We start from the raw sequence: 27,452 nt of genomic DNA, 5'->3' as shown, positions 1-27,452 counted from the left end.
CTGTACAGTCATTTCTGTGAGAGCCATTGAGAAGATTGCTTTTACTATCTATATTATGGCTGGATGCTTTTCCAAATTCCATATAAGCCTCAGCTTTGTGCATGGAGTGACTCTTCTGTGGTGCGAGAAGTCGGAGTCCTGTACAGACATGATAGGCTGCCACAAACTTGTTTTACTACCGTCCTGCTCACTGTCTATTTCTGATTTCCTTTAAGCAATACTGCATCATTCATTCGTGCTGTTATTTGTCTTTTGCTTGATATCTCTATTTTCATGCAAATCCTCATGGGATACCTATCATTTCGTATTAGCCAAACGATTTCAGCACACTTCTATCTTCAAAAACAGTACCCCGTCTTTGCTATAAATACACCCCAGAAAATTTTTTCAACATTTATACATCTACATGTCATTCCAAATGTCACTTTCTTTCTTCCACAGAAGACAAAAAGAGAAGTCTGGGCTTAAAGGCTGAAGCTTTCAAGCTTTAAAAGGACATAAAACCATTAAAATATTATAACAGTTGTACACTATAGTCCAAGGCTTCTGAAGTCATATGGTGCTTTGTGTGATAAACAAAAGTCTTAATTTACTTAATTGAGTCTTAATCCACAGAAGATCCTGACATCTGCCCAACTCTCCTTGGTGCGTTCATGAGAAAAGAAGTGATGCCTGATTCATATACTAATTGTTTGAGTCAGACCTTTTAAATTGATCAGATGATCTGGTTTACAAAACCAGTCTGCATAATTTATTTACTGTACTGAAAGGGTTAGTTCACCCAAAAATGAAAATTCAGTCATTAATTACTCACCCTCATGTCGTTGCACACTTGTAAGACCTTTGTTCATCTTCAGAACACAAATTAAAATATTTTTGATAAAATCCGATGGCTCAGTGAGGTCTACATTGGCAGCAAGACAATTAACAAGCAGTGTTTTAAAAAAATTACCCATCATTAGATATTGTGGAATAGTTGTTATTTTGTTTTTTTGGCGCACAAAAAGTATTCTTGTCACTTCATAACATTAAGATTGAACCACTGTAGTCACATGAACTGTTTTAAATATGTCTTTAGTAGCTTTCTGGGCATTGAAAGTGTTAATTGTCTTGCTGGCAATGGAGGCCTCATTGAGCCATCGGATTTTATCAAAAATATCTTACTTTGTGTTCTGAAGATGAACGAAGGTCTTATGGGTGAGTAATTAATGACAGAATTTTCATTTTTGGGTGAACTAACTGTAACGCAGTTTATATATACGGGAAGAAGGAGGCGGGAACCGGCGAACGTTCAAACAATAATCTTTAATAAAATAAATAAAGAACAAAACGAAAGTAATGCTGGCAGACCCTCACGGACGTCTGCCGGCCACACAAACATAATAAAACATAACGTAAAGTCCAGGCCTGGTCCTCTCTCGTCCTTCATGGTCGTCGCTCCTACTTTTATGCTCCCGGAGCTCCTCCGTGAGAGACTCAAGGCCGGTGCGCCTCCCAAGTGATGCTCGTTATCACTTGCGTCACCGGCCTCGCGCCGTTCCCTCACGGCTCTCGCCCGCCCTGGTCGCCACACTAACCCTTTAAGATTGTTATTGAATAACAATGTAAATTCTAAACTGTATCTCACACAACTTCTCATGACTTTTATGGTGATTTTGCATATCATTTCGAAGCTTTAAAGATTCAGTAGCCATTCATTGTAATTGAATGGAAAAGATGATCCAGTCCTGCAGTTTGAACAAAGAAAGTCATACAAATTTAGAACAATTATCTTTGAATTATCATTTTTGAGAGAACTATTGCTTAAAATCATTCAAAAAAGATGCCTAAAATATAATCCTTATTGTGAACAGCGTTCATGCCATATGTGGAATAAATTATTCTTTTTGGCACCCTGCAGCACTCTCCTCTCAATCCCATCCTGCTGTGTCACCCAGCTGTGACCTCATAACAGCAAAATCCACCCAGTGAACCCCACTCCCATGCCACAGTAACCAACATTGACCAACATTACTCAGTAGTGTTGGCACTGGCCAAGCCAAGCAGCCAACAGCCTGCCAGCTCCCTGCTCAAATACTCGAATCTGACTAATTCCTACTGAGTACAGCCATCAGCACCCCAAAGGTTCTCTCTCCCCCTGCTATGTTCACTCCTCTCATTCCCTAGTGTGGCTCAGCTCCATAACCTTTTATATGGAAATCTTTCCTGTGAATCTAGGGACCATGTGGAGTAATGGGAAACTATTAAAAATCTGGTTTCCAGCATGCACATCTTTTAACAAGCTTTAGTGAGCTGAAATGTCAGGGGGAAGCCCTGAACAAGTGTTTGGTTTAATGAGAGTTGCTTCTGATCAGCATCTGTCTGGTTTCAATACTTGAGCACTTCCATCCTCACTGGTTTCAGGTGGAGGATACTTTGCTTAATAGCACATCATAGAATGAATATATGAATGGACTGGGAGAAAGATACGCAAAGGACTGTTTACAATCGAAACAGTTCCATTCTCAGACGCAACAGCTGACCTGAAAAATGTGTTGTCCTGAGCTTTGTTTACATCTAACGCCAGCAAAAATTCACCCTTAGGTAAGCGGCGATGCTCCATTTCACTGCATGACGACATATTGATTTTTTAATAGCACCAATCGAACATCATTTCCTGGTGTAATGACCAAGGCAAAGAAGTTACTGAAGGAAGGAATTCCATAATCGAGAGAGCAGTGGTCAGTTGGCTGTCTAGCAAAGGCCCTTCAGAGACACCATTAGAGACATCGCAACTGAACTGGAAATACAATTAACACTCTAATCCATGTAATGAGCCAATCAGTGATATTGACACCGGCGCTGATCCAGTAAAAGCATCTATCCTGTGCGTTTAGACGGCACATAGACTCTCATGCTGCATACACCAAATCTGTAATGTACAAACCAGCTTCCAGAGCTGCACCCCCGCCCTGATCTCCTAGTGCAGCCCACACACAGAGGGGTATTTTTAGCGTATCACCCTGTCTCTGAGATGGAAAGCATAACTCCCCCTCTGTAGGCTGGGGCTGCTGGGGCTCTGTTATTTTAATCCAGACTGGAAAGAGAGATACAGAAAAAAAAGAGAGAGTGAGTCATCAAGAGCTACCTTTGTGTCACTGTAGAGTTGTCTTCTCCGCCACCATCATCTCTACATCTCTTTCTGCACTAATCTATCGGTTACATTTCAGATTCATATTATTGCAATCTATGAATCTATCTACAGGTGCATCTCAATAAATTAGAATATCATAAAAAAGTTTTTTTTGTTCTGTAATTTAATTCAAAAAGTAAAACTTAAATATATTCTATATTTATTAGACATAAAGTAAAATATTTCCAGACTTGTATTGTTTTAATTTTGATAATTATGGCTTGCTGCTCATCAAAAAAAAAAAAAAAAAAAAACAGTATCTCAAATTATTAGAATATTTAATTTCAAGTTCTATTAAATGACCATTCTCAGGGTATAAATACTGGGTTTAGGTCAGTAATCCCAACAGCAGTCATGGGGAAGCCTGCTGAATTGACAGTTGTCCAGAAGACGATCATCAAGACCCTCTACAATGAGGGTAAGCCACAGAGGGTCATTCCTGAAAGAGCTGGCTGTTCACAGAGTGCTGTGCCAAAGCATATTCATGGAAAGTTGATTGGAAGGAAAAAGTGTGGTAGGAAAACGTACAAGTGAAAGGAATGAGATTGTCAGGCGAAGCCCATTTAAAAACTTAGGAGAGCTTCAAAAGGAGTGGACTGAAGCTGGAGTCAGTGCATCAAGAGCCACCGCACATAGATGTCTTCAGGAAATGGGCTACAACTGTCCCATTCCATGTACCAATCCACTTCTGAACCAAAGACAACGTCAGAAGCGTCTTACCTGGGCTAAGGAGAAAAAGAACTGGACTGTTGCTCAGTGGTCCAAAATCCTCTTTTCAGATGAAAGTAAATTTTGCATTTAATTTGGAAATCAAGGTCCCAGAGTCTGGAGGAAGAGTGGAGAGGCACAGAAACCATGTTGCTTGAAGTCCAGTGTGAAGTTTCCACAGTCAGTGATGATTTGGGCTGCCATGTCATCTGCTGGTGTTGGTCCACTGTGTTTTCTGAAGTCCACAGTCAATGCAGCCATCTACCTGGACATTTTAGAGCACTTCATGCTTCCTTATGCTGAAAAGCTTTATGGAGATGCTGATTTCATTTTCCAATAGGATTTGGCACCTGCCCACACTGCCAAAGGTACCAAAAGCTGGTTCAATGACCATGGTGTTACTGTGCTTGATTGGCCAGCAAACTCACCTGACCTGAACCCCATGTCAAGAGGAAGATAAGAGCCACCAGAACAACAATGAAGGCCACTATCAAAGCAACCTGGGCTTCCATTACACCTGAGCAGTACCACAGGCTGATTGCCTCCATGCCACGCCACATTGATGCAGTAATTCATGCAAAAGGAGGCCCAACCAAGTATTGAGTGCATAGAAATGAACATACTTTTCAGAAGCCTGACATTTCTGTTTAAAATATCCTTTTTTTAATTGATCTTATGAAGTATTCTAATTTATTGAGATAGTGAATTGGTGGGTTTTTGTTAAATTTGAGCCAAAATCATCATAATTAAAAGAACCAAAGACTTAAAGTACTTCAGTCTGTGTGCACTGAATTTATTTAATACAAGAGTTCCACAATTTGAGTTGAATTACTGAAATAAATGAACTTTTCCACGACATTCTAATTTATTGAGATGCACCTGTATATGTCTATGTATCTAGGTATCTATATATTGCACATCATTATTGTTCTAAATAAGAGTGTAATATCACATTGTCACGTTGTTCATGATCCACTTTAATCAAAATGAATCTGTGCACAGGATGGCCTGGAGAACCCCATTAAAGTTGTGCTTCACTGGGATTTTAATGGCGCAAAGATCGCTTTTCATTGAACAAGAAGCTCTAAACACATCATTTTGGGTCCTGCAGGACACTGTGCTTCTATGGGAATCTACGAGAGCATCATGAGCACTGTTTGCATTGGAAAAAAAAGATTTTTCATTGGACACTGGGCTTTCAATCACTGTATTTTTATCTTGCCTGGAAGCTCTACTTCTCACATGAAACACATGGACACTAATCAATATGGTGATGAATGACTTCTTCAATGTACAGTAGTGATTCTCAGTCCTGGTCCAGGAGGCTCCCCAAAACTGCACAATTTGGATGCATCCCTAATCAGTCACACCAAATTCAACTAATTTGTACAGTACTTCATGTCCTGAAATGGGTGTATTAAATAAGGGAGACCAGTATTGGCATTTAATTGCCAAATTAACTTAACATTTAATATTGCATTTAATTTATTTCATATTCTTATTTCTTGCATATTTCCATTTAAGCATTTTATTAGGTTTACTATCTATCTATCTATCTATCTATCTATCTATCTATCTATCTATCTATCTACTGATTTCCATTTGTGTTCTTTCCAAGGTGTAAATCTGAAGTTCTTCTCTTCCCTCTTTGTGCAAGGCAATTTATTAATGAGATGTTATCTAATATGGCAACCTTCACAATCGATTTGTCACACTAAATTTATAAAGACATACAGATATGATACCAGGGTATGAAAAACATATCATGAATGCTGATTGGTATAATAATGGAAAATGAAATGACAAGTTTAATTGTAGTAAACAGGATAAGAATGTGAGCAATGTTTTCATTTGGTAATTGTGTTTTACATATACATATACATTATTCACATATGCATTTTAAAATCTATCTTCAGGTTACAGTGGTTGACCTTGCATAACAGCCCTGATAGACAGATGAATGGCATTGAATTGCCAACAGTGGAAAGCAATAAAAGATTCAAACTGAAGCCTATGAGGGTACATTCACTCCAACATAGGTATTACACCTATATTTCTTTGGATTAATTAAGTTATCCTGAGAGGATAATAATTATGCTCATTGATAGAAAAGGCAAAAACAGTCATTAGTGGGAGAGAGAAGAATTCCATGGAGCATTTTGTTTAAACCGCATGAACCACATTCACCCTGAGGCAATACGCTACTCGCATTGTGTCGTTTTTGGAGACTGTCTGTCAAAGCTGAAAAGTTTAAAAAGATTTGAGACAGAAAAATAATATATTAGGTTAGACTGTAGGAAGTGTCAGGCTCCTTTTCACAATGCCGAGACGACGTCTGACGTCTGTCTATCTGTGAATACACTGTGCCACTCCAGCTGTGAAGCCCCTCTAAAATCAATTTTCTCTGAATGTTTGCAGCCTTGACCTCTATCAGCAAACAGGCATCAGCCGTGGTTGACACCGACTTGCTTTTACTAGAAAGAACAGCTCAGACTCTGGCTCAGAGACGTTATGCTTTCTTATTGAATCCCACTGGCTTTTATTTATAGTGTTTTCATATACTTTTATAGTTCATGTGATTTGATTGTGCTTGACATTGGGCTACTTTGAGGCAATGGCCTACATCACAGTAAGAAAGAGCTTTATGTGAAAGTTTGTCATTTTATCTTCAATGAGAAAAGTGCCTGGATTATTTTAGACACTTGGGTCCAGGGCTGGTAATGCTGAACGATCCATTTAGGTTGTGCATCTAGACGTTTGCACTAAAAATGGGCTATTCATAGACAGCATTTTTTTCTGCAGCTGCATTTGTCTTATCTGGTCCTCTCTCTCTCACTCACTCAAGAATAAAATCATTCTCTTTCAGCTTCTCTTGCCTCTTCTCATGTGTATCTCTTAACACTCCATCTTTCACAATCTATTCTGTCACTCCTCACTACACGGAAAGTAAATCTCTCTCTCTCTGTCTGTCCACATCTGATCACCCTCTGATGAATTGACTTCAATCAGTGCTCACTCAAGCAATACATTAATGCACATAGACATCATGTTTCAACTGATATTTATGATAGTAATTGTAGGCGAGACATATAGGAAGCATTGTGGTTACTGACTGCGCACTGGGAGTAGTTATTGGAGGTGGATTGAGTGGACGGGGAAGCGGAAGCTGTTATTGGTAGAGAGAGATGAAAAAGGGCAGAAAAAATAGAGCAGTAGAAAAGCTTTACATGCAATGGTAGAAACACTTTTAAATCTGAGAATAAATCAAAATCAGAAACTTGTTATTAAGGAGTGTCCCTATTTGTTTTCGATTGCTTGATGCATTCATATAAAATTCAGCTCATGTGCAGTGGCTTTGAATGTGGCTCATTGTGCTTTTGTAATATTACTTTATTTTTGTTTTTAACTCGTGTTACATAAAGATGCTTGGCACTGATGCCAGATTTATAATTCATTTGTTATGAATAATTATCTTTTGGATGGCATCCATCAACTTCCAAATAAAAAGAGAAAATAATGAAATGATATGAAGTACCTTTTGTTAAATATTTAATCTAGACAGTCCAAAAAAATCTATTATTGAATTTTAAGCCATTGTATATGGCAGCTGTCACCCTGTGGCACAAGACTGGTTTCCCACTGTAGCTAAGCAGGGTTGAGCCTGGTCAGTACCTGGATGGGAGACCTCCTGGGAAAACTAGGTTGTTGCTGGAAGAGGTGTTCGAATGAGACGTTAAACCAAGGTCCTGACTCTCTGTGGTCATAAAAAATGTCCTTTGAAAAAGAGTAGGGGTTTAATCCCGGCATCCTGGCCAAATTTGCCTATTGGCCTCTGTCAATTATGGCCTCCTTATCATCCCCATACACTGATTGGCTTCATCTCTCTGTCTCCTCTCCACCAATAAGCTGGTGTGTGGTGGGCGTTCTGGCGCAATATGGCTGTCGTCGCATCATCCAGGTAGATGCTGCACACAGGTGGGGGTTGAGGAGATTCCCCCTTCCATATGTAAAAAGTGCTTTGAGTACCCAGAAAAGCGCTATATAAATGTAACAAATTACTATTACTTAGTCCCCCCTGAGGTAGTTGGTACAATACAGCCTCCTGTAGTGTATTAAGCACTAAGCAGTAAACAGAATGCACTCTTGCATAGGTCATTTGTTTTTGTAGGGCTGATAAAAAACAAAAGGTATTTGGTCACAATCAGCTGCAAAACTGAAAAGCATCTCTTGTGTTACGAAAGTACAAAATAAATAGAATAATGTCCACTACACAAATCGGAACAATGCAAATGTCTTATTAAAACAGCGGAAACAACTTAAAATACTCCGTCGTTTATGGTCATATCCAATATACTGTAGGATCTTTTAAAACTGTAAAGGGTCTATTTTTAAACAAACATGATGCCGCTTTCTGCTGTCCCGGTTTCCTTTCCTTGAAGTTTGTGTAACACTCACAAAAATTAATGGAATCTCAGCGTATAGGCTACTAGCAAACTCTTGCGTGCCATTCTGAACTTCTGAACTTTTGCATAGATCATCTCTTTTTCTGCTCTTTTTCCTGTTGTGGCAGTTAGCAAACAACATTGCATTACCGTGCATGCCCCCTTCTAGATTGAAGTGTGCATCACCTATGACTGACTGTATTCATCGTTTGACTATGCACCGAACTGTGCCACCTGTACTGTGGCGGTTCAGGACGAATGTCTGCAGGGCTGTCAAGTCATCAAAATGTTTAATCTAATTAATCGCACATCAAATTTGGCTGAGAAATTACCCCCAAAAGATCATTTAAAGTCATTATTGTGTTAAACGAGAAAAGCATCAAATAGACATTACAAAAAGTAGTTTTAGAAATAAATATTTTATTTGATTCAACATAGAATTTATTACACATTAACTTTTAGGCTACAACAGCCATGTCATGTTATGTAAATAAACAGAAGTATGAAATAAATTTTTTTAATTGAAATGATACTCTAAAACTGCCAGTAGGTGGCTGTAAATGTCTAAATGAGTAAGTCATTGAGTCATTCATTCATTCGATTCATTCAAACGGCTGATTCATTCAGGAATGAAGTAAATGGGCCCTATTGTATCGATCTAAGCACATGGTGCAAGTGAGCTTAGGGCGTGTCCGAATCCACTTTTGCTAGTTTAAGGACAGGAAAAATGGTCGGCGCGCCCAGCGCATGGTCTAAAAGGGTTGTCCCTATTCTCTTAATGAGTAATGGGTGTGTTTTGGGCATAACGTGCATTAAACCAGAGTCTTATCTCCTATTCCATTTAAAAGCCAGTTGCGCTCGCGCCATAGCGGATTAGCTATATACTTGGCGGAATTTGCAAGCGGACAAAAAGGAATGCTTCTATAGTGAGGAAACAGATCTGCTCGTACCCAAGGTTAAAGCACGTGAGCAGACCATCTATGGGAAAAGCCAGATTCCACCAAAGCATTTTTATCTTTATGCACACAATAATAATCTTTTACATTGTAATCCTTTTATTTTTAATATTTGGCATGTTTGTGTGCTGCTGCGCATCCCTGTGTGTGTGTAATAAGCGGAGTGTACGTGCGTTGTGCACCCGCATATAGGTGCATATTACTAACATGCTCTTTAAATAACAAAAAAAATATTGCGGCATTGACTTTAGATCAGGTTTCAGTTGGTCAATGGCGGCGTCTCAAAATAGCAATGCGCCAACAACGCGCCTCAACGCACCTCGTTTTCAGACCAGCACGCCCATGGGTGCACAAATGGGTGCAAATGCACTTGCTATTTAAACAGCGTGGTGCAGGACGTGAAAATGATAACTGCGTCAGGCTGAAACTAGTAAAAAAACACTTGTGTCGCATGTATGATAGGGCCCCATAGGTGTGTTCGAAGTAAATATGTGTGTTCGAACACATTCCTGAATAAATCAGCCATATGAATGAATCGAATTAATGAATAACTAAATGTTAAAAAGTATGCACAGCGCCACTTCAAATAGAACACACCTATTGGCTCTCTTTATGAATGGGCCATTGAATCATTGGTTCACCCGATTGATTCGCTCAAAACGCAGATTCATTCAGAAACAAAACACTGCTGTGTGTTGTTCGGAGACACACAACTGCTCTGACTTTATAGGTAATATTTTCGTTGGAAAAATTGAGCAAAAACAGACAATATTGTGTATAAAATATATCACAATTATATTTTATTTATTGAAATGATGTATAAAATCAATATCACGTTTGCATTCATGTTATTCAGGATAAAAACAGCACTTGTGTGATATTGCGCTCCTTGTGTGATATTGCTTAACTTTATCATATAGGCCTATATATGAGGCATTTTTGCCCTGATATCTTACATTTTTGGGGCATTCTAACTGCATTCTATTGGTTACATCACGCAGTGAGTTGTTTTTTTTTTTTTTTTTTTTCAAATCATGTAATAAGATTTTGTTCATATCGCCTACCTCTAGCAGCAAAAGGGTTAAAAAGCCGGTAGAGCACCAACAGCGAGTACCCCTAGTGAGCTGCAGCCGTGCTTTAAGAGCGTCTGCTCTTGGAGGCTCTTACAGCGTATGGCAGAGAGCATGTATGGGCTGCCGACCAGCAGTATGGCCAAACAGACTGGTCGTCTCCCACTCTGTCCCCAGACACATGCAAATAGTCAGTGACACTCACACACAGGCACATACTCACAAACACATACGCTAACACATGCTTGCATTACCAGAATTCATCTTGCTCATGTCATGAGAACTGGCTGATTTTGGTTGGACCTTTTAACTCGAAGAGAGCTGTCTAACTACAAAAGACACATCTGATATAAAACCCAGCCTGACAAGCTGATTGCAGCCATTAGTGTAAAACACAGGTTGCTGAAGAATTTTTATGGTACTGTGGTGTTAAGCACATTGCCCTGATAAAGGACAGATCACAAGGAAAAAACGGCACACCCTGAGCGGAGGTGTGGTGAGATTGCAGAAACAGTAAAACGCCTTATCAAATCCATAAACATAGATACTACAAAAACAACATGGGGGGCATGCAGGTGTGTGGAGTACACATGGCTTGTGTTCTCTGAACGAAAATATTACTGAAAAAAAAATTATGAATAAATGTTTTACTTAGTTTACTTAGTTTATTCTGAGAAATATTAATAAATATCCTGACACATCCAAGCTTTATAATGGTGTTATCAAATGAGTATGAGCTGAAGAAATTGTCTCCATCCACATCCATCCATCATAAACATATTCCACACGACTCCGGAGAGTTAATAAAGGCCTTCTGAAGTGAAGTGATGCGTTTGTGTAAAAAAAAAAAAAAAAATCATATTTAACAAGTTATGAAGTAAAATATGTAGCTTCCGCCAGACCGCCTTCAGTATTCAAATTACTGAAAAACGGAAATGGTCAGGCGGTCTGGCGGAAGCTACATATTTTACTTCATAACTTGTTAAATATGATTTTTTTTTTTTTTTACACAAACGCATCACTTCACTTCAGAAGGCCTTTATTAACTCTCCGGAGTCGTGTGGAATATGTTTATGATGGATGGATGTGGATGGAGACACTTTCTTCAGCTCGTACTCGTTTGGTAACGCTTACTACCATTTTAAAGCTTGTATGCGTCAGGATATTTATTAATATTTCTCCGATGGATCATCAGAAAGAAGAAAGTCATATACATATACATACTAGGAAGGCTTGAGGGTGAGTAAAGCTTGGGCTAATTTTCATTTGGAAGTGAACTAATCCTTTAAGTTCACTCAAAACACTTAAAATCTTACCTTTCAAAACCAGATGAACTGATTTTCTACCCATGCACACTACTCTTTTTCCAAAGCAAGATATAGAAGTGATGCTCAATTCACACTCATTGTTGAGGCTGGTTGGATTTAATCTCATTACAGTGAGAGCCTGAGGCCTCCTATACTATTTATAGCCCTCACAAAGAGGCGGGCTGGATCCACGAGGTCATGCTGCTGTGGCCTCATGAGTGATACAACATGGGCCAATCACAGCTGGGGCCAGCCTCGAATTTGATTTGGCCAAATGAAAGACTACAGTGAATCCATTATGACAGCGGCCATCACTGGCACCACCGCTTCCTCTCATCTACCCTACCCCTTCACTCTCTCTTTCCCCTGTCTCTCTCTACCAGTCTCAGCCCATCTTTCTCTCCCTCTGTGCACTGTCCCCGTCTCTTTCCTGTCCTCGGTCCACCTGTCTCTCTCCACAGAACGCCTAGACTCCTGCGTCGACTCCCATCACGACGACTGCATTTAAACATAGACGACGACAAGTGCCCTGATCTGTCACGGGCGATAAGCATCTCAAGAGCAGAAGGAGTGGGGGTGGGGTGAGCCAGCGATGTGTGTGTCAACATCACATTCCGCTGTGTTCCGTTCATTTACAGTTTTTACCGTTTGCATAACGTTCCGTGTTTTGTGCAAGCATAACATGGGATACAGAAATATACAGCTGAAAAAAAGTGTTCGATAACCTTCGCAGACCGTATAAGGCGTGACTAAACGATCAGATCCCGCACATACAGAGGCAGACACGTAAACAAGTGTAGAGGGGACAGGAGAAGCCGGAAAAGTAGGGCAAGTGAAAGAGCCAACTGCGATAATCTGAATTTAAGAGGGAGAAACAAGGTCTCGCTGTTGATGGTAATGAATTACCCTCGTTGGAGTTATCACTGGCTCTTGGCCCGTTCCCTGCATCACAGGAAATTTCAATTCCTGCTCTTTTGCAGATTTCCAGAACCCTGCTGCCAATCACAGAGCAGCAGAGCGTGACGCTGCCAGGGAAATCTCTAACCCATGAGCCCATCCAGAGGCAACACACAGAGGTCTTGGATCTGAGGATAATAGATTCAGTCCCAGCATGGAAGGGAGTCCTGGGGCACAATGGGAATCTCAGGCCTTTAAATGCCAGAATGCCATGTTCCGCTTACAAGCATGGCTTCCAGATCAGACGAGCTGCATTCCTGAATCAGTCTCACAGAGGTCAAGAGATGGTCCCGTGAGACCACAGCAGTGTCCATTACAGTAACTCAACACTGTGATGTAATGAAAAGATCAGTCGGACATTTGTCAATAGCTGCAGTGCACTAGCATCAATAATGCAAGAGCACGTTCTAAGTTCGTCGTGAATTATCTGCTGCGTTTCCGGTAAGAAACAATTACAGTATATTAAATACAGCTGAGCGCTGATGCTACACAGCAGGAATCTTTTTTGAAGACATTTGAAACATCTCAGCAAGTGGACCACTTTTAGGATCCTTAGTTACCACCCTGAATCTATATTTTTTCAACAAAATGTTGGTTGTCTGCATGTTACGTAATGCGAGTGACTCAGAAACAGCAGTTTCCAGTCCAGTTCACACATGACCAGACCACAGCCGACTCCAACCGAGCAGTCCAAGGCATCCTCACGCTCTTTCTTTCTCTCAAAGGATATTCACATTGTAAGCTAAACCACATGCAACTTCACAATCACGACATACCAAACCAGCAAACATGAAAATACTGCATAATAAATTCATAGAGGAAGCATTAATTATATTTATCTGTGAGTTGATTCATTGGACCAGGCGATAATGTTGTCTAAATGACTAATGTTTAGCATGGAGACGTGTATTTTCAAGCTAATTCATTATAGGTTAGTACAAGCCAATGCAATATTGTCTTGGATCATGGTTCAGTGTGACAGTCAGAGCCATATTCTGCTGATACCGCAGCCATCTGTCCTTCCCCAGTGAGTAGGATTGCCACTTTCTCATAATTATCCAGTGGGTTGAAGCCAGTCTATCTACGGGTTACAAATCCCTGGTGACATCGTATATCAGGTGGGACAACAGGAAACCCTGCCTCAAACATAACAGGTGGATCGCATACATATTAAGTGAGGGACGCTCTTCATATCTCTCAAACCCCAGGTGTGGTAATGCACTCGGCTCGGCTCTGATTTGTTTTCTGTCCTCGATTTGAACTAGACTCTCCCCAGCGGGCTTTCTGCTGCCCAACCTACATTATCTAACCCGTCTATTGCTCTGACAACTGTCTTTTGATGTCTCTGGTGTCATTGTGTGTGCGCATGCGAATGAGAGTGTGTGTGAATGCATATGTGTGGATCTGTGCGGCTGACAACTCGGTGACACAAGTATGTCGGTCTCTCTCAGAACTGCCGCCCGTTGAGACGAGAGTCCACAGTGCTCACGCACACACATTCAGACATGCTTACATACTCAGAGAGGGTCCAAGATCCCTTGACGGATGTCACTACACAGCTTATCATCAAAATGTGAGAATGGGAATGAAGTCTGCCGCTGTGGAGCAGGTTGATTCAGGTTGTCTGTCTGATAACACACGAAATTCAAGACTCCTCACACCTCTACACATATCCGACACGCTCCTTGCAGAATACTGCCGCACTAAAGCTAAACAGCAGACGCAAAGAGGACTGTGAGAACTGACCCCTTTGCACACAACTAAATGCAGCATGGGAAATTAAAATGGCTCTTTACATTACTCTGTTTTTTGTTCATATTAGCATATGAAAGTTTATGAGGGGGTGTTTATGAGCCAATTATGGTTAATTGCTATGCTATGGTTAATTATGGTTAGACTTGGCTATTTTATGTGCCATTGAAGCTGCATGAATGAGGCAAATATACATATGAAATTTACACACACGCAAATGTATTTGCACAACTATCACAATCGAAGAATCGAGACCCATTTTTGATTTGTGTTCTTTTCATTTATATGACAATAAATTTTACTGACCAGTGCTAACTCACTGTAAACCTCCTGAAGCCCATCAGATTTGTTTTACTAAGCAATCTAGAATGAAGAACGGGAAATATTTCAGCACAGGCTAGGATAAATAAAGAGAAAAGTATTTAACAGAGCAAAAATGCCCAAACTAACGTCACTGTCTCCATCAGAGATAGCAGTTCATCTTTTGCCAAGATTTCCGATATGCCACTGTGTATTAGTGCTGGGTGGTATTAGTTACTATTTTGAGTTTTTAGTTTTTTTATCCAAGTGTCAGTCATTTGAATCACTGATTCTTGATGTATCATTCACTTCTTTTCAATGATCTTTTGATATATACGTCTAGCATATGTAATAATATAAGTTATATGGGTCATTGACAAATAAGGTTTTTCAAAAAGTATAAAAAAAAAACATATAATTAATAAAAACATATAATTAATTTTTAAGTTTTATTAAGAGTTAACAATGAGATTATGTGGTTTTTATAATCAATTAACACTGTCTGCTTTTGTCATTTTTTACAAGATGGACAAAATTTGTCACCAAAAAAGTCATTCGGTTTTACCAAAATTTCGGTTTTACCAAATGACACTTTTGGTTATACTAAATGACGATATTTTCAGACAATGTTAACAGGCTGATATCTAGCTAGCAACAGGACAATCAGGTTTTTAAAATATTACAAAATTTACCATGTTTTATAGCGGTTGTACCGAATGACCTGATGTTTCGGGACATGTGTATGAGCAACTGAAAACATGAATTTTTCAAATAGTTAAGAGAAAGTTAGTTATTTTGCTTCATGACCATGTGGTCCTTTGCAGGCGTCTGAATGATGTCACATCCTGTCACATGATATTGAACACATGACTTGATCCAAAATGGTCCCTTTATATTGGTTACTCCGAATGACATCAATGAAATTCATTTTTCCGGACATTCTCATAACAAAGCAACGACTTCTACACATAATTTTACAATTAATTTGAATACCATTTTGCACTATGTTGATATATGATGTTATAAAATCATGCCAGAATAAAAAAAAATATATACATTTATAGCATTTTAAGATATTTTAATCACAAATGAAATGGCTCTATTGGTCTTTGGACGAATGATCTTTTAAACCGAGTGTAATGATCTTTTAAACCTTTTTTAAACCGAATGATCTTTTGACACTTCAAAATCTTTAAAATACCATTATATGTAGCAAAATATAATTAAAACCTTTTGGATTTAATAAAAGAGATCAAGTTGTACTACCTTACATACATTGGATGTCATATCTTTGTTTTTATTATTATTAAGGCCTTTGGACAAAAAAATGACCCATCACATCATTTACCCATATATGTATAAATATAAGTAAGTATAATACTTACTGTATGTAAATAAAGTCAATATGCCTCAATGCACATGCAGGTGTTCAGCAGCTATGTGAATCTACCCCATCAGCATCTAGCACATTTACTTCAGACCTAAATAATGCTGAATACAATCCTCTAATCATATCCGTTACAGTGGCTGCTGTTTACTGTGGAAAAGCTCCTGGTTTCACTCTTCCAGGCTTTAGGAGGGGAGGTATGGGCAGGTCAAAAGAGGGTGAGCATGGTGCAGCTTAGCCTGTTGGTGCACAAAGAAAAACAGATGTCGCTAACCGTGAGATCACATGCCCAAACCTGAGGGCCAGCATTATCCGTGAAGCTGGATGCTTAATGCTTGCTCATTAAAGCACTTGACTGAGCTACAGTAAATGTGAAGGTTAGACAAGCTAGGAGCACATCATGTCTCTCACATGGGAAACAAATCCTTAAAGGAACACTCCAGGCTGAATGCAACCCAAAAATGAAAATCCTGTCACCTCATGTAGTTCCAAACCATTTCTTTCATGAAATTTGAAAATTTGGAAGACTGCATATTATAATTAAAATTAACGTGAACCGGGGATTTCAAGATTTTACGTTCCAAGGAAGAAATTCATATGGATTTGGAACCACATGAGGGTGAGTAAATGAAATTGAATATTTGCTGAACTGTTAGCATGAACTAACAACATCTGTGGCATCATATTGGTTTCCACAAATAATATTGAATTGTCCCTGTCAAAATGCATTAACAGCAATGCGCTTACAATGGAAGTCAATGGGGAAATATACAACTATCACACCATTTTAAAAGTATAGCAATATGATATACACATTATACATAGCTTGACACTTCAGTATGCAGTCATAACCATAATCATCATGTAAAGCCAGAGATTATTTTTAGATTATCCAGACAAGGATACCAGAAAGGAATGTGACAATCTATAAAGCACTATTTTTAAATAATAATAATAATAATAATAATTCTCATAAATGCTTTAACAAAAACAGAAACTTCATATTTTTCCTTTTACACCATCGAGTACGATTTACACATAGATTTCCGATGCACTGCTATAAATGCATTTTTTTACTTGTTTTCTCAGATTGAGGGATTTAAAAGTGATAATATATTTTGACGAATTTTTCAAAAATTGCAAGCAACATATACTGTACATACAGTACTTTTACATTCTATAATAGTAGATTTTTACCAGTGTCAGATGTGAGAAAAATAGCAATGCAAATGGATAGTTATTTTCTTGGTTTTGCCCCATTTCTCCACATCCGCTGTGGAGCAGGGGCATTTGAAGAGGGTCTCATGCTCCAGGCGTGGAACAATGCCATTAAACATTTTCAGGGGCTTTAACTTGTTAATGATCATGTAGATTTCAGATTTCAGCCACACTAATTACACAGAGCAGAGATGGAAGCAGAGGGAAACCGCTGGTATCTTGAGAGCAGGCGGACATGTCTGTATGTGAACTAAAAGGCTGGTGCTCTACTGTAAAGTGTTGTAGGGAAATGATGGATGGCACAGAGAATGCAAGGGCTTTGTGAAAGGCAGCAGTATCATTTACAGGGCTGTACCCGCAGGGAATGGGAGAAGTAATAAGTGACGGCAGAAAGTCTAATGGCGGGCAGTTCTTTCAGCCACTGGGGAAATGGGAGAGAGAGAGGGAGAATTAGATGAGTTTGCTGGTACTCTGATGATCTCTGCGGACATGCACAGGAACGGGAAGAAATGATAGATTTAAAGATAGGCCAGCAGTGTGATTAACTCAGCGGTGAGGATGAGCAAAGTCCGTGAGAGACAAAGTAAGTGGCATACAAGGCCCTGAGAAGAGAGAAGTACAATAGGGAGCACAAAAGGCGACTGGAGAAAAGAGAAAGCAAGGGATACAGAGTGAAAATCAGACAAATAAGATGATAAGGAGGAGAGAGAGAAAAGCAGTGAGCAAACGGCTGAGTTCGAAGTCAGTAATTACCACGCACAAAGAATCATACGGACTGATGTGGTGTGATGTGGAGGGAGGACATTGAAAAGAGGAAACACAGGCTGGTGAACACACACATATGCTCAGAGCCAGAGATATGAGCGAGAAACACTCATCCGTCAAAAGAGGAAGGAGGGGCCAAAGACACCAGACAATAACAGAGACTCAAGTGTCGGTAGGTTTCAATAAATCAGCGAGGGATCATCGGGGCAACAAAGATGACATTTGAAAGAAACAGAAAAAAAACACTCAAACACAGGATGCTGAGTGCTTTGAAGTATGGAAATTCAGAGAATCGAGAGAGGAGCAAAGACAAATAAATGTGGAGTGTAAGTAAGCAATAGATAGGAGGAAAGCCTGAATTTTCAACAACGAATTTGCGACAAGGACGGAAAAAAAAGCACATGCCTTGAGATGAACAATAATAACGGCAGTGTGGACTGGTTTGCATGGGGTACAAAGTATATTTATACAATGTGTTAAATCTGAAACACCAATGCAATTGTTGAGGTAATTAATAGCAGGTGTATCTAATTAAACACTTAACAAGCTTGGCAGCTCTCCAACAGACTGTCAAATAAACAACACTGTAGTTTGTCTATAGATTCAATGCTAGGTGCAACAATGCAGATGAGAGGCAACGGAAGATAAGAGGGAATAATAGAAAACCAGCCAGTGACCAAAAATAATATACACTAATAAACAACAACCAGGAACAATATGACTTACGGGAAATCTGTAACATCACCAGTGGGTTCTGAGAGATGGCAGCTTATTGAAAGTATAAATCTACTACACATTTAGCAACGTATTTGCCTTATAGCATATTAAAATTACACTGAGCATCTGGGAATGAAACTTCCTTTTGCCTTTTTGGGCAAAATGTATCTATTTTACACAAGCACAAAATGTATCCATAGCAACAGAACTGCAGGATGAGCTCTTCTTCTTTTCAGTGTCGGTCATTCTTTCCTCAGTGGTAACTTCCAGTAGCAGCTCCTCCTGACCGTAAATTTAGGCAGGGCAGATTCTGTGTCTTAGCGCCAGTTTATGATAAATATTTTGTAAGATTTATATTTGAAATCGCTTAACACACGCAGAACACTTTTGTCAGACGTTGCGTTATTCAGCCTGAGGTGGCGCCCTAATGTTGATTGACAGGCTGAATGTTGATACACATGACACATGCATAAAACACTGTCTTAGAATTGCCTTAATGTAGAATTTATTGCCTACAAATGTTGTTTTAAAATATTACAAGTTGTGAAGGTATTCCAGGGAGGAAAAGAAAGTCATGTCTATTCTCAAACATGAAACAAACACAACAGAATTACTTAGTTCTGTCTTGACAATGCAGGCTGATGGGTCTTTAACTCAGATGGTAGCCATCACATCATTATCTACACAGCAAAGCTGATTGGTTGTTGTTGCATCAGCGACCAATGAGCTTGCTGCTCAAACATTCAAATATTTGGCATTGTTTGCTGTTAGCAGTCTGCAGCGCACTTTCAGAACCCTCCTACTTCCCCAGCTCCACCTGTAGAGATCTGCTACAGGGGTTAATTCATGTACGTATGTTACATGTGCAGCAGCAGCAGCATGTCTTACATGCTCACAGCAATGTCTGTGAATGTATTGGCAGTAGCAAGTCTCGTTACTTGCTCTGCAGCAGCAGCATAGCAGATCTATTCCGCCAAAACCAAATACATTAACATTGTCATATCCATTACTATGCCAATCTCAATTATCATACCAATATCCTGAGAGTTGTCATGACAGAACTATATAAAGGCTATTCACATGCAGTGCTTCCCACACATAGACTTTACTTGGGCGGGCCGCCCAGGTATAATAACGGCCGCCCAAGTATATTTGGAGACACATTTTTGCTTTTATTATTTTTATCCTCTTATACTTTTATATCCGCCCAAGATAATGAAACCATCCACGATCGATTAACTAGTCATTTCGTACCTGCTCGTTATGTGTGCGTCAGAACTGTTTACTCCCGCTATCATTCCCACGGGCACTGCATTTTGCAAAGTCACAAGGGGGCGAGTTTGTAGAACGCGCAACAGCGCTTCAGACTGCTTCAAAGTGATTCTCAATCAATGAAAAGCGCAGATTTATGCCAAGCGATTGCTAATGAACTCAAGTTGATGAATTATTACAATGTCTACTTTATGACCTTTATATAAAATGTTTTATATGGTTGTAAGAATCTGAAGGATCAGCCTGCAATAGTACAGACATTTCAAATTAAGAGTCCCAGTGTATTTCGGGCTTGTTTATAATTAAAAGTCACACGCTAAGTTTTTTTTTTTTTTTCTTTTGGGCATTATTGGTATTTTGGTTACACAATAAATTGTAATTTAATTTCCATTTAATTCATAGTAAATTATTGTAGTCTCCCCCACAGGAAGAAAAGACTAAGAACATTATTTGACACATATATTATTCATTTTATAAATTTTATTAGTAAAATCTGTGTCCCATTCACTGAGAGAGACACTATATGACAGCAAGAAGAACATAGGAAAAGAACCATTTAAATGCTGTAATTTTGCATAATTTACAATGCATAATAATGCATAATAGTATGTAATTAAATGTAATAGTATGCTATGTAATTAAATTAATTTCTATAAATAAAAATCACAAAATCACACATTATTTGTTTGTCACATGTAGCAGACCATTTTTGTGCCATGGGTAATAGGAGGATTTTTCACCGGGCTACCACCGCAAGTATATTTCAAACCTGTGGGAAGCACTGACATGAGCACATTTAATCTAAAGGATTTATACTTTAATTAATTTGATACGCTACTCCGCATACACTCTAAAAAATTGCTGTAAAAAACAAAAAAAATTTACACAGTCAAATACCGTTTTCCATTGAAATCCTATAGTTTACTTTCTCGAAAACAACAAATAAAATTACCCAGAATGCATTGTTTTTGAGTAGGAAGAACGGTAACACTTTATTTTAGGGTTTTTTAACTAGTTGCTTATTAGCATGCATATTACTAGAATATTGGCTATTTATTAGTACTTATTAAACTCATATTAATTCCTTATTCTGCATGACCTTTTTCTACATTCTTAATCCTAAACTTAACAACTACCTTACTAACTAACAATAAGCAGTAAATTAGGAGTCTATTGAGGGAAAAGTCATAAATTATATGTGTTATAGTATATAGTGGTTTATATGTGTTCCCTATACTAAAGTGTTACCGGAAGAACGGACATGCCAACTAGTTACAAATCTGATACAGACTAATATACACATAGCTAAAGCGGATTGATATCGTCTTGGACTGGAGCGAGCGTAAAGGTTTTCTGTTTAGACTGTTAAGCGGCGTAAGGTAACGTGAAAATGGGCAGGGCAGTCTGAAATCTAACGCAATGGCTCCCAATTAGAATGCGCTGCAGTTCCATTTTTCACCACAGATTTACATTGGAAAATTGTGGGGCGCTGTAGAACTTGGTAACATAATACATAACTCCCGAAGCCATTCGCTAAATTTTAATATATCACACTTTATGAATTAAAATAGTCAGAAAAAAATTGTTACACAATTTCACACACATTTACAATTTAATATTGATTTTTTGAAGTTTTGGTGCACCTGCCCTTACAGACAAGCTGTGGCTGTCAACTTCCCAGAGTGCATTGGAGTAGGGGGCACATTCAGTAATGCCACTTTCCTCCTAAGGTAAGGCTGTACATTTCACCAATTCATTTCATGTGAAAGAAATAAAAGCTGCAAAACAGCCTTTGTCATCTGAGAAATGGTACCTAGACGTCCTATCAAGTTTTAATGACCGAAAGCAGGTGGTGAATTTGGGAATACGAGTGACAGTTCAATATTTCAGTGGGAGTTATGGTTAAAAGGCTAAAAAAAAAGTACAACAAACTATGGCTGTGAGGGAGTAAGCAGAAGGATGTGATTACATTGAATAGTAAATCAAAAATACTGCCACCAATAGAAAACGTGAGTAAAGCTGAATGATCAGTCATCAGCACCAAATGTGTTTGAAACTCTATTTGTAGTCATGGAGTTTCTAATAAATCAGTCACCATGCTTCCTCTAAAAACTGGTGTATAAAAAGTAATGGACAGGTGTATATAGGTCTAAAAAATACCAGCATCAGACCAAACAAATCATCACAGAGAAAAGTGAGCTTCTTTTGGCCCAATGAGAGGTTGAAGGTCCTGATTACTTCTCGCCTCTGACTGAACTGAGAGCTGATATGCCTCTATGGGTTTACTTTCCATTTTACTTAACGTCTCCTAGAAACTATGAAATACGTTTTATTTTTTCAAAAATTCTGTGTTGTCTGTTTTAATTTTTTTTAGATTCTGTGTTTTATGATTTAATACAAATTTATTATCAAAAACATTGTTTAAACAAATTTGTAATCAAAATTATGCTATAACTTCTTTCGATTGAGCTTAACTTGCACTGAACCCTGAGTATTCCTTTAAGGGTGATATAAGTGTTTCATGAAGGGGCATGATCTTCATCATTTTCAAGAGCATCACAGGGCAAAACATGAGGCATTAGTGTATCATTGGGCATGCAGCTGTGTATGAGGTTGGTCTAAGTTTAGCCCCAGGCTCAGAGGAACAGATGACATGGAGGGGGTCCTCTGGACTCAACACAGTATATTACTTAAGCACAATAAACGTGCATTGGAGGCAAGACAGCATGCTTAGAGTTCCCATTAAAGGACTCCCAGGGACATTTCCTTAAAAAGAATGAAAATAATAATTTGTACCTGTAATGACGACACCCCCCATGCCCACCCCCACCCGCCTGCCTCTGTGATGTGACCGTACATGCAAATTGCTCATTATTATCCGCGTCTTTCTCTAAAGCCTGCAGCAACACATGCACCAACACACCCGCACACGAGCACATACACTACATACTCATCCATCTCATCCATCCATAAGTGAAAAGGCTAGTAAAAGTCATCTTATTTTCATCGGTTTTGACATCCATAAACAGAAATGCGGCCAAGAAAAAGCAGACAAATTGTCAGTATATGTATTTACATACAAAACAAAATCAGAATAATGGGTAAATCAGGTTTTGCTTGCACTGATTATGACTTTTACCCAATAAAAGAACACTGTTTAAGTTGTAAAACTAACCCTTTAAGCATAATCCATTTAAACACTCATTTAGACAAAATGTTCTTGCACACATACTGGAAGACCTATTAAAGGGTTAGTTCACCCAAAAATTAAAATTCTGTCATTTATTACTCACCCTCATTTCGTTCCACACCCGTAAGACCTTCGTTCATCTTCGGAACACAAAGTAAGATATTTTTGATAAAATCCGATGGCTCAGTGAGGCCTCCATTGACAGCAAGATAATTCACATGCCGAGAGAACTACTAAAGACATATTTAAAACAGTTCATGTGACTACAGTGGTTCAACCTTAATATTATAAAGTGACAAGAATACTTTTTGTGCACCAAAAACAAAATAACGACTTTATTCAACAATATCTAGTGATGGCCGATTTCAAAACACTGCTTCATGAAGCTTCAAAGCTTTACGAATCTACGAATCGCCCCCAGTGGTGAACCATTGAAATTTCAAAACACTTACGACGTAACGAAGCCTAGTTTACTGAAATCACGTGACTTTGGCAGTTTGATACGCACTCCGAACCACTGATTCGAAACAAAAGATTCGTAAAGCTTCAAAGCTTCATGAAGCAGTGTTTTGAAATCTCCCATCACTAGATATTGTTGAATAAAGTCGTTTTTTTGTTTTTTTGGTGCACAAAAAGTATTCTTGTCGCTCCATAACATTAAGGTTGAACCACTGTAGTCACATGAACTGTTTTAAATGTCTTTAGTAGCTTTATGGGCATCTGAAAGTGTTAATTATCTTGCTGTCAATGGAGGCCTCACTGAGCCATCGGATTTTATCAAAAATATCTTAATTTGTGTTCCGAAGATTAACGAAGGTCTTACGGGTGTGGAACGACATGAGAGTGAGTAATTAATGACAGAAATTTCATTTTTGGGTGAACTAACCCTTTAAGGCCTACGCCTTTGCTGGCAGATCATGTTACAAAATGTGATGAGTGAGATGAGAAAGCGGCCAGATAGACATGGACATCTCACTCTGCTTCTTGTGACATCACTAGAGCCACACACACTCACGGGCAGCTTTCTCTGTCTCTCACTCTCTATTTCTCACACTGTACTGCCCACCCACAGTAGAAGCAGGACAGTCCAAGGCAGTGCTGCTGCACTAATTCTTGAACTGGCTGTGAGCGTGTCCTGGGGAAGGGAATACAAATCAGCCTTTACTATACAGTCAGGCTGAGCTGGCCTGTCTCCCAGGAACCTGCCGTGCAGGCCGTCTGTGGCCGAGGCAAAAGTTGACAGGAAGGAAACCAGGCCTTTGGCTCTCGGCCTCCCCTGGGGCTCATGGCCCTCACAGAAGCAGATTATTACTGTAATAATCACCCAATTTGGTGAGGCGCCACTCAAAGGGACGCCACATTTCACCTCTTCATCTACGTACAAGCACAGCAAGCAACACCCACACTCATCCTTGAGGGTAAAAGCAGTGTATTGTACGCTATAGCAAATCGTGCAAACCCACAAAATCGACATGAATGTCAGGCTGACAAATGTGTTTCTCTGTATAAAACTAATTCAATAGAAGTTGATTATTTATAACAGCGCTACACAGTCAGTGCTGTGATAGTGCAAGTCAAAATCCCAGGAATACAGTGCTTCTGTTCTTTCTATATATTAAATGTATTTACTCTTAAAAATAAAGGCTACAAAAGGAGGGTTTTGCAAGGATTCGCCATTCAGTGAACAGTGTGGAGAACATTTTACTAATCTAAAGAACCTTTTCCACTTCTATGAAGAACCTTTCAGTGATCAGTTCTTAAAAGAACCATTTTTTCTTAATGTGAAGAACCTTGAAAAGGAAACGGTTTGATGGATGTTAAAGGTTCTTAATAGAATCAATGGATGTATTATATTATAAAATTATAAGTTTATAATTAAATATCATAAAATCAAGAAGACATTATCACAAACCTGTACACAAGTTATTGTAAAAATACATTGTCTTATTAAAACCGATTACGTCTGACGTGATACTGAAGAGCTTGATTAGATCATGCTAATTTTTTAGCGCGCGCATATGGTGTCTGCACGTGCCAGGAGCGAAAGAGCATATGCCATGATCCTAAATGATTGTAATACTTTCAGATCCGTCCCTTTTGAACCGCTACACTTAATCAATCCCTCTAGACTTTGTGGCATACACATCATGGGGGCTAGGGCTCTCCAAAAACCTTATTACTGCGTATGTATTATGTCTTCCACACTTTTAATCCAGCTCATTAGCATTATTAGTAAACGCTTATGCCATCAGCTGCTCATAACTGGTTCGTGGTTACTTCTGGGGGTCATCTTCGAGGCATTTCTAACTCACGCTCTCTGAGAGATGCTGGAGCCGTTACGCATAACGCGCATCATCAAGGATGCCCACGCGTCCCGCCTCTCCACACAAATCACTATTAACCCTTCCAGCAGCATTATTATCGGTGTTGGGCGTCCATCACACAGAAATAGCTCGTTTGTTCACACGTAATTAGTCACTCGGCTTTCTTACCGCTTACTTCCAGCGCAGTTGCTTATGGACGCGCTGGTGGTTCCGTGGAACGACGATGGCCAGGACATGCGGGACTTCTTGAGCCCCGGCCGGTCACTCGTGTCCATGGCATTCGAGCGCTCTATCTGTCGGTGGTGATGTCGGTCGGTGTCAGAGTAACCGCGATGTTTGATTTTGATGGGGGTCCGTGGCTGTCTCCACAGATGCTGGGGAGGCTTGAGGGTCGCCTGTCCCTCCCGGGGAACCGGCAGCGAAAGAGACAGGCTCTTTTTAGAGCAAGGTGGCGGTTCCATCATAGTGCAAAATGAATAGGTGTACCGAACGCAATGTGTTAAAAGAGGAATAAAAACGATATGGCTATGTATTCTTGCACATTAAGAAATCAACCAGTCTACTGTCCGTAACTGACTAGTCTCCATGTCTAACACCGGAATGTATTGAAAGCAGGTCCAAAGGCAAAAAAAGATTCAGTGCTTTTGTGAGAACTAATCACAGTGTTCAGATAACAGGTGATGGCGCAATGTCGTCCTGTCTTCTTGTCATCTCCGCGATTATGTCGATGATTAATCCAAAAAGTTCCTGTATATCAGAAAGGCTCCACTTTAAAACATCACGAAGCGTCGTAGCATCCGCGCGGTCGCCGGTGAAGCTCTTTCCCTGAAGTTTCTCATAGCGCGACGGGTCACTTGTGTTCAGTGCGGATTTATTGCTATTTTCAACCCTCCAGACTGGTTTCCTGCCGCGATTATTGCTGCTAAAGACGGCACATGTCTCTCCAAGCTCTGGTGTCTCCAACTGGAGCCATGAGAACTCTGCGATGAGGAGCAATGTTGTACATCTGGAACTAACGGCGACTAAAACTCAAGCTCGCTGTCGGGAGATTCACCTTCCACCTCCATTAAAACCTCGCCGCGAACAGTTTCATTACGCGAATCATGTTGAATTTTGCCTGGAGAACAGCGCGCGTGGGATGATGGATGTATGTGAGATCCATGCACGCGGCTTTTTCGCGTCCCCGCTTTCTTCTTTCTTGAAGCATTCGTTCAGTTCTGCGAAATCATGATTGTAAATCAAAGTTCGCCGTTCTTCGTGCCGCACTTTAGTTAGTTTTGCCGTCTTATCTCGCTCGTATCAATCAGTTGTCGACAGATGTTAAATTATGGCATTTGTGAAACACTCTACCGCTTCACACTCTCCACCATCTCTCTCTCTCTCTCTCTCTCTCTCCCTTCATTTAAGCGCCCGCGCCTCGATGCAGTATTCTCGTTCAATTAGGTGAGATGGACCCAAACAGCTCCAGTTATCACTAGTTTTCCCCTATGAATTGATTTTGCATGTTATTCCATTAAGTAAACATATCGATTTACCAGTAATGTGCGGTGCATTTGGAGAGGACAAATCACCATAATTATCTTCATCCATTTTAAGTGAAATAAATATATAATGTGGTTGGGCTCATGATTATAACAGCATTGAACAGAGTAGGACTGGGACAGTCTTATGCAAAGTGATAACCATTTATATGAGCATTTGTATCAGTTATTTGTGGCAATATTTCTCTTGGTGTTTTCACCATAATCAACATGGGTTGAAACCAGCAAAGCACATTATTTTCAAAGCATGTCTGCTAAATCCACTAAGAAGGACCTGTAGAAATCTATCTATAAGCATTCCCATTCATCTCAATGACAGTTGCTCGACTGGTGCAGAATCCCCAGATGTACACGAGTTCAAATATACCATCTTT

At 39.5% G+C, this 27,452-nt stretch overlaps 1 protein-coding gene and 1 long non-coding RNA gene across 4 annotated transcripts in view; one reads left to right on the top strand and one right to left on the bottom strand.

Annotated features, from left to right (window-relative positions):
* pde4a (phosphodiesterase 4A, cAMP-specific) overlaps nt 1–26,991 on the bottom strand; it is a 56,341-nt gene extending 29,350 nt beyond the window's left edge. Inside the window, exon 1 of the mRNA XM_048191281.1 lies at nt 25,706–26,991. Coding sequence (XP_048047238.1) covers nt 25,706–26,001 — 296 coding nt within the window. The 5' untranslated portion in view covers nt 26,002–26,991. The remainder of the gene's footprint in view (nt 1–25,705) is intronic.
* LOC125269108 overlaps nt 1–27,452 on the top strand; it is a 74,279-nt gene that overhangs the window by 31,233 nt on the left and 15,594 nt on the right. Inside the window, exon 4 of one of the 3 annotated variants that reach the window (XR_007185033.1) lies at nt 12,636–14,995. The exons of 1 other annotated variant lie outside the window; for it this stretch is intronic. This is a non-coding gene — a long non-coding RNA (uncharacterized LOC125269108). Of the gene's footprint in view, nt 1–4,882; nt 8,649–12,635; nt 14,996–27,452 lie in introns of those variants that run through there. One more of the 3 variants, XR_007185030.1, reaches the window with a different exon arrangement.

The sequence above is a fragment of the Megalobrama amblycephala genome, linkage group LG1, assembly GCF_018812025.1.
Source record: "Megalobrama amblycephala isolate DHTTF-2021 linkage group LG1, ASM1881202v1, whole genome shotgun sequence".
Lineage (NCBI taxonomy): Eukaryota > Metazoa > Chordata > Actinopteri > Cypriniformes > Xenocyprididae > Megalobrama > Megalobrama amblycephala.
This window is presented reverse-complemented; position numbering and strand designations above follow the sequence as displayed.